This window comes from Gobio gobio (assembly GCF_949357685.1).
Source record: "Gobio gobio genome assembly, chromosome: 14".
Taxonomy (NCBI): Eukaryota; Metazoa; Chordata; class Actinopteri; order Cypriniformes; family Gobionidae; genus Gobio; species Gobio gobio.
The window spans coordinates 15801869-15815198 of NC_137107.1; the positions used below are offsets into that span (position 1 = coordinate 15801869).

The following is a 13330-nucleotide window of genomic DNA, read 5'->3' on the forward strand; positions in this document are numbered from 1 at the left end:
AAAACCAGATCCAGGCAGAGGTCAGCAGCGGGTACACAGCCAGCGGAGCAATCAGTCAGGGAACATGCAGAGCAGGGTTGAAACGAGCAGTCAAAACCGGCAGAGAACTGGAGCACTGGACAAAGCAAGACTAGAGTCAGGCTCGAGTGACAAGCGCAAATCGAGAGCTATGGAAGCTTCCCTGATAGCATTGTGACAATGAGTCAATGTTGAAGTTCCATCAGAATCATCAATTTGGTTGAGGTTGAAATGTCAATGCTAAATAATATTGGATCAATGTTGAAAATTCGATGCAAAATAAATAGTGGACAAATGTTGAAAATGCAATGCTAAATAATATTGGATCAATGTTGATAATTCCATGCTTTTCAGTGTTGAAAAGACAAACATTGAATCAATGTTGATTTTTGGTCAGCTTAATTCTCCACTGGTGAGGCTTACTCAATCTATCTGTCCCATCATTCAACATGTTAAAGCAAATCCAAATCAATTGGGTACATTTCTGTGAAATGTGAGCACATTCATTCTCCTCAAAGGATGAATCTCCGCCAACCATGTGTGGATTAACAAAGAACTCCTACCATAAATTTAACTCAATGGGACGAACCAGTTGATTATTATTAGTAGGCATATTGTTAATATTACTGTTTTAATTATTGTTTTAAAATCGCCTCCATCATGGAAAACATCTCCAATCCTCTAGTGTTTTCGGCTAGCTAGCACATGCAGATAGATTAATAATGACTGTCACAGAGTCCTTAATTCTTGTGGTCATCCAGTTATATAAATCATAGCCTGTTTTAAATTTATAAAATGTAGGCTATTATTATTATTTACATCGTGTATAATTTATATACATTTAATTATTTATCTAAAGAATACAGGGTTAATAAAGAATTTTGAATATTTTCCCCTACCGATCGAATGCGCCACAATCCAATCCAGTAGGTGGAGGTAATGCACATTCAGATCAAAGCGTGGCTTAACAGACTTCAAGCACGAAAAAGACAGAGACAGCACAGCAACAGTGTTTTTTAGAGGTAAGTACAAAAAGATTAATACAATTCATCTCAATTTTCATTTCGTGTTTTCATTTATCTTTATTTCTTACAACTTGTATGCTTCTCCTGGGCGAGTCAGAGTGAACTGCAACGTTAATAGAGTCACGTGAATGCCCTCCGTACACAACCAACGCCAAGGATATTCTTTAATACATTGAATTTCAGTTTGTTTTTCACCAAACCAAACCCTATCATATTTTTTTATTAATCTTTATTTCTTAAGCTGGGCATACACGGTGCAATTTTCGTCCGATTTCGAGCCGAATTCTGACTCGTGCAACTCTTATTTGGGTCGGGACGATTTTCTGCTTTGTCGTGCGTCGTTTGTTGTGAGGTGTTTGTGTGATTTTAGAATCAAAATGATTAATCTGTGCGTGCAACGAGTAAGATGTGCATTTGTGGATCCAGTGCCGCGCATGCATTCATTGACTCGTTTGTGAGTGGATCCTATTTGATTCATATGAGTTAAAGGGTTAGTTCACCCAAAAATGAAAATTCTGTCAGTAATTACTCACCCTCATGTTGTTCCAACCATGTAAGACCTTCGTTCATCTTCGGAACATAATTTAGTATATTTTTGATGAAATCTGAGAGCTGTCTCACTCCTCCATAGGCTTTCAGAGGGAATGAAACTTGATGGCCCAGAATAGTAAGTAAAAACGTCATTTAAGGAGTCCAAATGACTACAGTGGCTCTGTATTAAGTCTATCATGCGACGAAAATACTTTTTGAGCGGAAAAACAACAAAAATAACGACATTATCACACTATTACACTGACGAGAGTTCGCGGGAGTGCCACGACGCATGCGCGAGAACTGAGATTAACCCTTCTCCGAAAGAGTGAGCAGCCAGTAACAAGTAGTAGTAGAAGAAGAACGCCGTAATCTCAGTTCTCGCGCATGCGTCGTGGCACTCCCGCGAACTCTCGTCAGAGGCTCAAATTGAACAACAATAATAGTGTGATAAAGTCGTTATTTTTGTTGTTTTTCCGCTCAAAGTATTTTCGTTGCATGATAGACTTAATACAGAGCCACTGTAGTCATGTGGACTCCTTAAATGACGTTTTTACTTACTATTCTGGGCCATCAAGTTTCATTCCCTCTGAAAGCCTATGGAGGAGTGAGACAGCTCTCAGATTTCATCAAAAATATACTAAATTATGTTCCGAAGATGAACGAAGGTCTTACATGGTTGGAACAACATGAGGGTGAGTAATTACTGACAGAATTTTCATTTTTGGGTGAACTAACCCTTTAATGAATGCATGTGCGGCACCGGATGCACAAATGCACATCTTACTCGTTGCACGCACAGATTCTGACCAACATTAATAGAAAATCTAAGTTTTGCATTCACAATTATGTCTATTTGTACAAAATGCTGCACATTCATGCAATTCTGTATTTAGCACACATAACACACTGGTGCTGCCCTTAATCACAGACATAAGACACACTTTGACTATTTCTGTCAGACGTCTACAGAAGCTCTTACTGAGAATTAACAGAGGTTTAGATGTTGATGTTTTTGTTTCATTTGAAGTCACCATTGTGGTGGGAAGCGTTTGCTTTAGTTGGGCTCTTGGTCCCCGTACTTGAAGTAGCTTTTCTTTGGCTGCTGTAAATGTGTGTGTGAAACACAATAGTTGTGGCTGAAAAAGCAAAGACAAAACGACTTTAGGTGTTGTCAACTCCTTGTTGATGACTAAATCATCAGAAAGTGAGCATCTGATGTTGTATTTTAAGTTTTGTGTTCTTTTTTGGCAAATAGTCATTTATTATATCCACTATAAGCTTGTCAATCTACTGTATTGGCACCAATAGCAATAAAATGATAATTTGTCCTGAATGATAAATTAAAGTACATTAAATAAAAGATGGTTTGCAGTATGTGCACACAACGTTTTGAGCAAATTTTTCACATAGTCACACACAGACATCAAGATTTTGCATATGATTCACAACAACGGTGACAATCAAAACAAAAAACGCTTCATGCTGAGCATGATGGGTAGCTTCATAGTACAAAACTCATGCTTGATTGTCACCGTTGTTGTGAATCACATGCAAAATCTTGATGTCTGTGTGTGACTATGTGAAATATTTGCTCAAAACGTTGTGTGCACATACTGTTTTATCATCCTTCAGGATAAATTATAATTTTGATACTATTGGTGCCAATACAGTGGGTTCACAAGGTTATTGTGGTTATAATAAATTACTATTTGCCAAACAAGCACAAAAAACTTTAAAACAAACAACAGATGCTCACTTTCCATAAGTTTAGTCATCAACAAGGAGCTGACAACACCTGATGTCACTTTATCTTTGCTTTCTCAGCCACAACTATTGTGCTTCACACACACAGTTACAGCAGCCAAAGAAAAGCTAACATAAAAACAGGGACCAAGAGCCCAACTAAAGCAAACGCTTCCCACCACAATGGTGACTTCAAATGAAACAAAAATATCAACATCTGTTTAGATGTTAATCTCTGTTAATTCTCAGTAAGAGCTTCTGTAGATGTCTGACAGAAATAGTCAAAGTGTGTCTTATGTCTGTGATTAAGGGCAGCACCAGTGTCTCAGTGGGAAACACTGTCTCCTCACAGCAAGAAGATCCTGGATTGAATCCCACGATTCTCTCACGATCCAAAGATGTGTGATTTACAGATGCTAAGTTGTCTAAAGTGTCTAAGGTGTGAGCTAAGTTTCTTTTATTTTCATGATATCTGGACAACCACACACTGTCTGTGAGTTGCTTTGCAATTACAAATGAAAAATATGTCCACAATTTGAACTAGTTTTTAACCTTGAGGTTCCATGAACGTCTATATCGGACGTGCAGAACACGTCAAAAACAGACGTCATAAAAACTTTCATTCTGGCTCCTCAGTGGACGTCTTTTCAACGTACACCTCTAGGAGCAAAGACATTGAAAAGACGTCTTTTGGACATAACTTTGCTCAGTGGGACATTTCAAGTTTCACTTCATTTTGTAATACATTTGTAATGTATACTTAATCACATTTCCAAATATTTACTAACTTCTTGTTGTTTTAGGTGCATTACAAGTGAATGCTGATAAAAAGGAAGCATCAGAGTTCATCTTTGCTGGGACGGTGCACAAATGGCTCCGTTACACCCCTGAAAGGCTTGGGGGCATTGCTCGTGGTGGAAACCCCTGAGTTTAGAGTATTCAGAGTATTTAATTCTTTCTTCTACCTTTTTTCTTTCAGTAGTACAGTCCCATTTCTGTCTTTATTGACGAGTTTCCATTTGTATTTACTTCCGTTTTGCCAGGTTGTCATGTTTTTCACTTGTGTTATAAATTCAGATGTAATTGTTTTAAGTCAATGTGAGATTTCCTGTTGAAACTGTGGGGGCATAAATAAATACATGCATGTAAACTGAAGGATGTTGTTTACTTTGAGTGACTTTTTGATACAAAATCATATCAATTGCTGCCATACATGAAAATGAACTGGCATAGAATCCTGCTGTACATAAAGCAAGATTGATTTATAGTGTTTCTATGTTGATTCAGTGTTAAATAAGTGATTTAATTGTAGTTGAAAAAATATTGATTTTAAGCCCATCTTGATCTATTTTTCATCATTGAAATAACATTATTTCAGGGTGCAAACCTGTTAAATTTCAACATTGATTCAATGATATTTTAGTTGATGCATTAACATTGATTCAACGATGATTCAGTGTTGGTCTGCTATCTGGGTTGTTTCTGCCACAGAATAAAACATTTAAAAGATAGTTGCAACTTTTTTCCCCCCTCAGAATTGCGACTTTATACCTCACAATTCTGACTTTATAACTCATAATTGCGACTTTATGTCACGCAATTGTGAGAGAAGTCGCAATAACCTTTTTATTTTTTATTCTGTGGCGGAAACAAGCTTGAGAGCAGATATAGAGCAAACAATCAAGAGAGAGAAAATCAGCGAGAAACCAATGAGCGGCTGCGCTGCGTTGAGGATTAAAACAAAAACAAAGACACGAGGGAGCTTCGCTGTGCTGCATAACAGCGTCATTCCTTATAACGGCAGTTTGGGCAAGTGTGCAGATACACTCACGACGTGTGATTGACAGATCCGAACATTATAAAGAGTGTTCTTTGATCGTTCTCTGTAGTTTAATCACTTAAATAACGGATTTGTTTCATGCTACTAACAGAAATGATTGTTTTAGTCACTGGCTTGATTCACTGATGCATTATGCTATAGGCATCAAGACGGCAATCATTAAACGATCTAGAAAGGAAGTCTGAGTGAACTTGAATGATTAGCTACACATCAGAAATCACAGATCAGGCATTAATGAGGAGAATAAATCCAGTATTATTGCTCAACGCGTTTCAAAACGATGTAGCTGAAGTATCGTTACATCGCTTCGCTAGATGCATTTGTATTAATTGATGTGTGCTCGCGGGTGACTGGCATGTATCTCTTTTCGAACAGATTACTTAAACACAGAATATTTGTTTTTGATTTGGTTTACATTGTTTAAAACCTGACATTTCAACGTTTCTTTAGACATATGTCTCATGTTTGTGAGACAAGTATTCACTAAGCTAGAGGTCCTTTTCTGAAGACTATCTGAAGGAACGTCTTTGAGAGGCTGCAGATCGGGCATCATGTTTGTTTTCTTTATTTTGCAAAAAGCAAAACATTTTGTTTTTATTGTGACAGTACACAAAAAAATAGAAATGTAAAATATTATAATGATGTATAACACTTACCTGAATGATAAAAAAAACGACAGAGTTATTTGAGTCTCTTTGGCACTGATAAGAAAAAAGCAAGCCGATCATGCCAGCGCGACGGCCGACTTGAGAGGGTTAAACCCTTGAAGTAGATTGGTCTTTGAAAACAGATCCCCAATTCGTCGGTCAGTTCCGACGTACATCTCCGTTCCCTCCTTCAGGGAACGAGGGTTACATCCATAACCGAGACGTTTTCTAAACTATTATTTTTACGTTCCCCAAAGGATCCACTTGTCAAACAATCAAACTTCACCAATAATTTTAGCAAATTATTAGGTGTTACAATACATTGATATAGATTGATGCATCAATCTAATGTCTAATGATACGCATCAATACCTGTAGGCTATTTATATATTTAAGATACATTTGTTTTAACACTCCACATTTTCACACAATATCAGTCTAGGTATTATCGCCAACATGTGCATTCTCATATAAGTTACCTTTCAGAACGTGTGAAAGAAACTCAAGACAGTCGATGGATCGGTCACTGTCATGATCGGGCCAGTGCTGAATCTTCACTAAAGTTTATCATTTGCTCGTGTTTAAAGCTTTGCAAAAAGCAGCGTGCACTCATCTCAAACAGAGCACAATAGGACACTGAATTCTGTCTTCTTTTATTTATTTTTTGTGCTTAAGTAGATAAAAGGTTTATTATTTTGCATGTAAGGAGAATAGAGCACTATGAATCGTTCTTCACGCTGAAATTTTAAAAGAAAATGCTCAATAAACTGCTGCATAGGAGCGCTGCGCACTGACTGTGTGTTGCTTTAAGCGCACCATTCTGCACAAGGGGTTTTGCATAAGTGCTTTGTTTTCAAAATTTTTCATATTATAATACTTTTGCACAATGAACGAATATTAATAGCATATCTTGTTCTGTCCTACCTATGCTACATTAAAAATCTGTGCTATACATTTAAAGGGGCTATATGCAACTTTTTCCCCAAAATAAACGTAACAATAGCCTTTTTATTTTACCATTTATGACTCAAACATCTCCTGATGAGCATACTGACACCTTGTCCGCTCACAGTGGGTGCACCTATAAGCCTGTATCCTATTTTTCCTATTTTCTGGCGGGTCGTCTTTTCCCGCGCTGTCTGCGGATGTGACGTCACCACCGCTGCGAGAGCGAGCAGAAAATGAGAGCAGTTCTGTTTTTTGGCCACAGGTGTCAGTCGCGAGTTTAAATTTCAGAAAAACACATATAGCCCCTTTAAATGAATGTCTTAATTTTATAGTATTTATCTATAATTTTTTAATTATATAAATATAAATGTAAAAAAAGTCTTGACATTACACATTTTAGCACAGAAGCCCAAAATACTTTCTTGACTTTCATAAGCTGTCATTAGATTACTGTGTGAATTTTTTATTTGTGGATGTCCCAATCAGGGTCCAGGATGTGAAATTTTGAAATAAATGTTTGTTATATATTTAGGTTGCAGTTGTGAGTTGTAACTGTAAAAATGTAACTGGTTGTGTAAAATAGGCTCATAATATCATAATATCGAAATATGAATCGAATCATATTGTAATCATACTTTTTGAGGTATAGGAAAATATCTTATTGCTGGCTATGAGAATCAATATTATATCAAATCATGATGAACCGTCCGATTTACACATATTATCCAGATTTTGATTAGTATATATGTCAGATGAAAAGGGTTGGGTATCGTTTTTTTTTTTTCGATACCGGTGCCAAACCGATACTTTTAAAACGGTACCGGTGCCTAAACGGGGCCTGAACCAATACTTAAAATAAAATAAAAAGCCACAAAACGAGGTGGATGAGATTAAAGAATGGCTTTTTATAGAATTGTTTTATTATTTAAATTTTTACAAGTTTAAAGTATACTTAAATATATAAATATGAATAAATACAAAACACAATTTACTTAACAAATTCACAGTAAAACTAAAACCATCTAACCCAACTACAACAGGCCTAATTTAACTCTAAATAACAGTTACAGAAATAACAGCAGTAGTCTGTATTCTTGGTATGCTACAAACCAGCTTCAAGCTTCAGCTTTATTTTGTAGAAATATGACCATTTTCTCTGGCTAAATATTTTAGAACGCATTGCCTTATTGTTTCCATGGCGACACGTCATGCTTCTCACATGACACACAGCTGCCACAATAGCGCTGTATGACAGATCAGCTGTATCGGGTTTATTTCGTTTTTTATTTTTTAATTAAAAATATTCACAAACTTGCTAACTATGTTATGAACTATCTGATTTTCAAATATGTGTGAGTGAATGTGTGTTAGTTGATCTATACTGTGCGATGGGCGGCGCCATGTTAGTTTGCCCCTGAAATTGCCTCATCGACACGGCATCCTCAATAAACCCGTCTCCGGCGTGATTACTCCGATTGTTCGAATATTCCTATATAATAATTGTTAAATCGATATGTCATCCACAATAAACCCGTCTCCAGCGTGTTGCCTTCGATCTTTCAAATATTCCGAGCTATTATGACCTCTGACCTGTAAAGTTGTCAGAATAATAATCATACGCTGTTTGGTAATTGGCCAGAGGATAACTGGCACCCCGACTGAGCCTGGTTTCTCCCAAGGTTTATTTTTCTCCATTAGGTCACCTGATGGGGTTTTGGTTTCCTTGCCACTGTCGCCTCTGGCTTGGCTTGCTCAGTTGGGGACACTACATTTTTCAACTAAATATCCAAATAAATCTAAAAACTAAATTACTGATCTAAAGCCCACATTGTCACTGTATGATAATTGAAATGAACTGATGACATCACCGTTTTCTCCGGAACGGCTATACGGCTGAATAAAATTCTGTTGCATTATTTTCCTGTTTAACACTGTGAAGCTGCTTTGAAACAATCTGCATTGTTAAAAGCGCTATATAAATAAAGTTGACTTGACTTTCAGAGAATCGGATCTGTCGGATTTACATCACGTAAATTCATTCCATTCACGTCTCACGAAATACATGAAAGTAAGTGACCGCTGAACTGGGAGAAGAATAGAGTAAACTATATAGTTACTATATAATGTGTATCTGATATGAATAAATCACGTAGTCAAGTTATAACTGTCTGAAAGGCTTGTTTTTGCCGCTTCATCAGTGTGTGTTTTTTGCTAGTACTTATGAGCATTTAAATGTCTGAAACCTAAAATAAACATTATGTGGTTGAAAACACTGAATTGTTGTGATATGTTACAAGCGCTGAGCCTGTCTGTCTCTGGCTCAGCGCCAGCCAAAGCGCGTTTGAATTTAAGTGGCACCGAAATGAGGCATCGAAATCTGCGTTCAGATTCGGTCCGGTACATACTGGTTATATAGGTACCGGTGCCGGGTTTCGGTACCCAACCCTACAAATGAATTACTTGTAAGTGTATTATTTGTAAGTGATGGATCTGAACATGAACATTTGCTCATTAGACAGCTCCTATTCATATGAGTCCGCATATTAGAAACATTGGCGAAACTCTTCCCACACGAAGAGCACTCGTACGGTTTCTCTCCAGTATGAACTCTCTCATGATCTTTCAGGTGTCCTGACTGAGCAAAACTCTTTCCACATCGTGAGCACTCATATGGCTTCTCTCCAGTATGAACTCTCTCATGAATTTTCAAGAATTCTGAACGAGTGAAAGTCTTTCCACAGTGTGAGCACTGGTGCGGTTTCTCTCCAGTATGAATTCTCTGGTGTTGTTTTAATGCGCCTGATGTAATAAAGCTCTTCCCACAGTCAGAGCAAACATGAGGTCTCACACCAGTATGAATACGCTCATGATCTTGTAAATTTTGCAGTCGTGTAAAACACTTTCCACAAAAAGAACAAAAGTGAGGCTTTACACCAGTATGAATTTTAAGGTGTGTTTTTAAGCTTGATGCCAAAACAAATGTTTTATCACACTGATCACAGCTGAATGATCTCACACCAGAGTGACAGCGAAGATGAATGTTGAGAAAGCTTTTGGATGTGAAACTCTTTCCACACTGAGTGCATGTGAAAGTTTTTTCTCCAGAGTGAATTCTCATGTGCTCATTAAGGTTTCCTTTGCGACTGAAACTCTTTCCACACTGAGTGCATGTGACCAGATTTTCTCCAGAGTGAATTCTCATGTGCTCATTAAGGTTTCCTTTGCGACTGAAACTCTTTCCACACTGAGTGCAAATGAACAGTTTTTCTCCAGTGTGAATTCTCATGTGTTTAGTAAGGTCTGATTTATGCATGTACAACATTCCACACTCAGAGCAAATTACTCCAGTTTGTTTTTGTGTGAAATTCTCTTCAGTCTTTGAAATGACTGCATTTCCCTCTTCCTTTTTGAAATTAGGTTTTTGAACCAGATGATGGTTGTCTTCATTTTTATAAGTCTGTTTTCCATCCTCATTTGTGAAATGGTGTTGGTCTTCATTCACTTCCATCAGGTCTAAAATCAACATATTAAATCCAATTAAAAAAAAGATAAATGAGAAACACAAAGAATAGAAAACTAAGAAATAAAGTTAATTCTTAATTTAGCACAAAATTTGTTTACTACTGAGTCTACTAGTATCTAGTTTTAGATGTAAAGTTATACAGATGTAAAGTTAGATGTACAGTTTTCATCTTAATGTTCCTCATCAGTCATTAAAGGTCCCATGGCATGAAATTTTCATTTTATGAGGTATTTCAACATTAATATGAGTTCCCCTTGCCTGAATAATGTCCCCAAGTGGATAGAAATGTTGATCGGTGTAAAACCGAGTTCTGGCTGTCTTTCTCTGCCTTTGAGAAAATGACAGGCCAGACGAGCCAATCCTGAAGTCTCCTGGTTTGACGTCCAAGCAGGAACGGTTACCTCCCTTTCCTCCACCCAGAGAATCTGGCACGCCCATGCAAACGCTCGAGAGATCATGGGTTGTGAACGAGTGAATGCTGGCAGTTTCTCAGTGTTTGGATGTACAAATGAAAACAGAAGTCTTTCTTCAGTTCCTTCTGATCTGTGATCAGTGATTTCTTATGTGTAGCTAATTATTTATTATTCGTGCACACACTGCGGCTTCTCTCTCTCCCGACAGAACGGTGTTTTCGTGTTTTCTATCTTGTGAGTCAGTGTTTTTGTACGTCCTCGTCGCGTCTATCTGTTCTTAAATGTGCATACAGTCGGGAGTTTCTGCTTAACATCGGCAGAGCCACATCTTTAGAGATAAACCTCACGCACGCCGAAGCTCGGCCTTCAACATCCCCGACCCCCAGTACTGCATCTGGCCCAAAGCGGAGGCACCAAACGCGGCGTGAGATTAAGCAGAAGGGGGGTAAGCGTGAGGGTATCCGGCTAGGCTAGCCAGCTTTCCCCACAATAAACTGGATTACATTCGATTACTGCTGTTGTGTCTTTGTTTGCGCTGTGTAAGTTACTCAATACTGACGCTTTTCATATGATTGGAACATATCTAGAAATAATGCTTTAATCAAACTTACTAACTCGTTCATCTCGCTGTAATGGTACATTGCATGTGTTACAAAGTTGGTAGAATAATGATGAAGACGGACTCGGCTTGACTGGGACTCGTGTTTATTCAGAACTCTCAGATTCAAACACAATAAACTCGCGCTGACAGACAGCGCTCTCACAACTCAGTAGTTACTATAAATAACTTTGTTAGCAATCGCTCCGTCTCCGTGATGTCCGGTTCGCGAACAAATCATTCTTTTGAATCGGTTCTTTTTAGTGAACCGAACCAGTTCACCAAATCGGACTGAATCGTTCTAAACGGTTCGCGTCTCGAGTCAGCACTGATCCATAATTTACTAAAGTTACTAACTTTCTGACATGAGTGACAGCCCCTCCGACTAGAAATAAACGAATAACCTGAAGTATATTCTAGTAACTACAGCAGTTCACCCTGAACTGAGACATGCTGAGAGAACTGATGAGAAGTGAACTCAGGTCCATCCGTCTCTCTGGCAGCAGCTCGTGCGTCGTAGACCTCGTTAAACCACGCCCCCTCCGCTCATTTCAAATGCAAAGATGTCAGCCAATCACAACAGTGGGCGTTTTTACTGAAGTCTCACAGCAGACACGCCTCTTGAAACAGGGCAGTCAGCCACAGGGCAAACAACAGTATAGACAAAATGCCTTTCATTTCTAAATTATGACATTTTATGATGTAAAAATCATACTAACAATATAAGTACACCTCAGGAAACACTATAAAATAATAGAAAAATGCCATGCCATGGGACCTTTAAAGAGAATTAAGAAAAACACCAACCTGTTTGTTCCTCTGCATCTTCATCTTTCACTCTGTAGGGTTCTTCCTCAAACTCCATCTTTACAATAGTATGTCAGTAGTTTCTCTTGGAGTAATTCCTCTTGTTTGCTGCTTATTCTGTAGGAAGACAGGAATATTCCCCAGCATTTAAACTTGTATGAATGGCTGTGGGAGCGGATTCATTGACTGAAGGTGTGAATTGTGGTCGCTGTTGCTCATTTAGTAGATGCCCATTACACTTACAACCGCTCTGAATTATTCAGGTGCAAATGTTTGCTAAAATAGTAATTAACAAAACAATTAAACTCATTTAGCTGAGTTTTATGTTGCTCTTACATTCAGAGGTAGAATTGAGAAGAGAAAAAAAATCAACTATTCTGGTGCAATCCCAAAGAGGAACAAAATCACTTTCACAGACCTTTACCATGACTGTTCCCTGCTGGTGGAATGACCTGCATGAACTAAACCTGAGCAGTGGAATCTTTAGCCATTTTCAAGAAATGGCTGAAGACACATCTTTTTCATTAAAATATGAGCCAGTAAAACTAACATTTACTATTCTATATAATCTATTTTAAAATAGGTCCCAAGCCCGATGTGAAAGGAGGAGTGTTGGGCATCAGGCTAGCAACCCTTCCCTGTAAATCTAATTTTCTACGGAAACAATGAGAGAAAATACATCAAATGTAATTGGACACAGGGCCTCAGATCATAGGTATCTAGATCCTAATATGAAGGTGTCGGACCAAACCCGTTGTGGAGTCCAATGCCTGATGAAGGATACAACGTTAAATCAGCTACTTAAGGAATTTGAGCAACATCGATTGGACCTGCTGGGCATCAGTGAAGTCCAAGAATATCTCTTCACTCCTGCAAGCCTAAAGTCTGAGTTCTCTCTTCAGCCTGACAGCTGTCGGGCCCTGTCCCCAATGCTTTTCGTTCCCGAGGTGCATGAGGTGGTCACGTGGTCCTGGAAGTCCCTGTGTCTTTCCGCGGCCATTCGGTGGCCTCCCCCGCCTTCTCTGCCCTCGATGGGGCCAACACCAAAGGGTACACTGGGGTCCCCCCCCTGTTGAATGCTCTGTTGTGCACTACGGTGTCCACGGAGTGCTTCGACGTGGTGTGGCTATCCTAAGCACCCTTCCAAAGCCTGTGGCCTCTCGTCTACTTCGGTGGCGAGGTCCTGGAGAGCAGGCCGCCGCCCCTTTGCAAATGCACGAGGGTAGAGCCAACC

The 13330-nt window shown here is 38.6% G+C and overlaps 1 protein-coding gene across 1 annotated transcript in view; it reads right to left on the reverse strand.

Moving 5' to 3' along the window:
- Positions 1 to 7224: 7224 nt before the first annotated feature.
- LOC307137930 (uncharacterized protein) overlaps positions 7225 to 13330 on the reverse strand; it is a 23933-nt gene continuing 17827 nt past the window's right edge. Inside the window, exons 2-3 of the mRNA XM_079835964.1 lie at positions 12097 to 12213; positions 7225 to 10268 (exon numbers count right to left, since the gene is read on the reverse strand). Coding sequence (XP_079692090.1) covers positions 9139 to 10268; positions 12097 to 12154 — 1188 coding nt within the window. The 5' untranslated portion in view covers positions 12155 to 12213 and the 3' untranslated portion in view covers positions 7225 to 9138. The remainder of the gene's footprint in view (positions 10269 to 12096; positions 12214 to 13330) is intronic.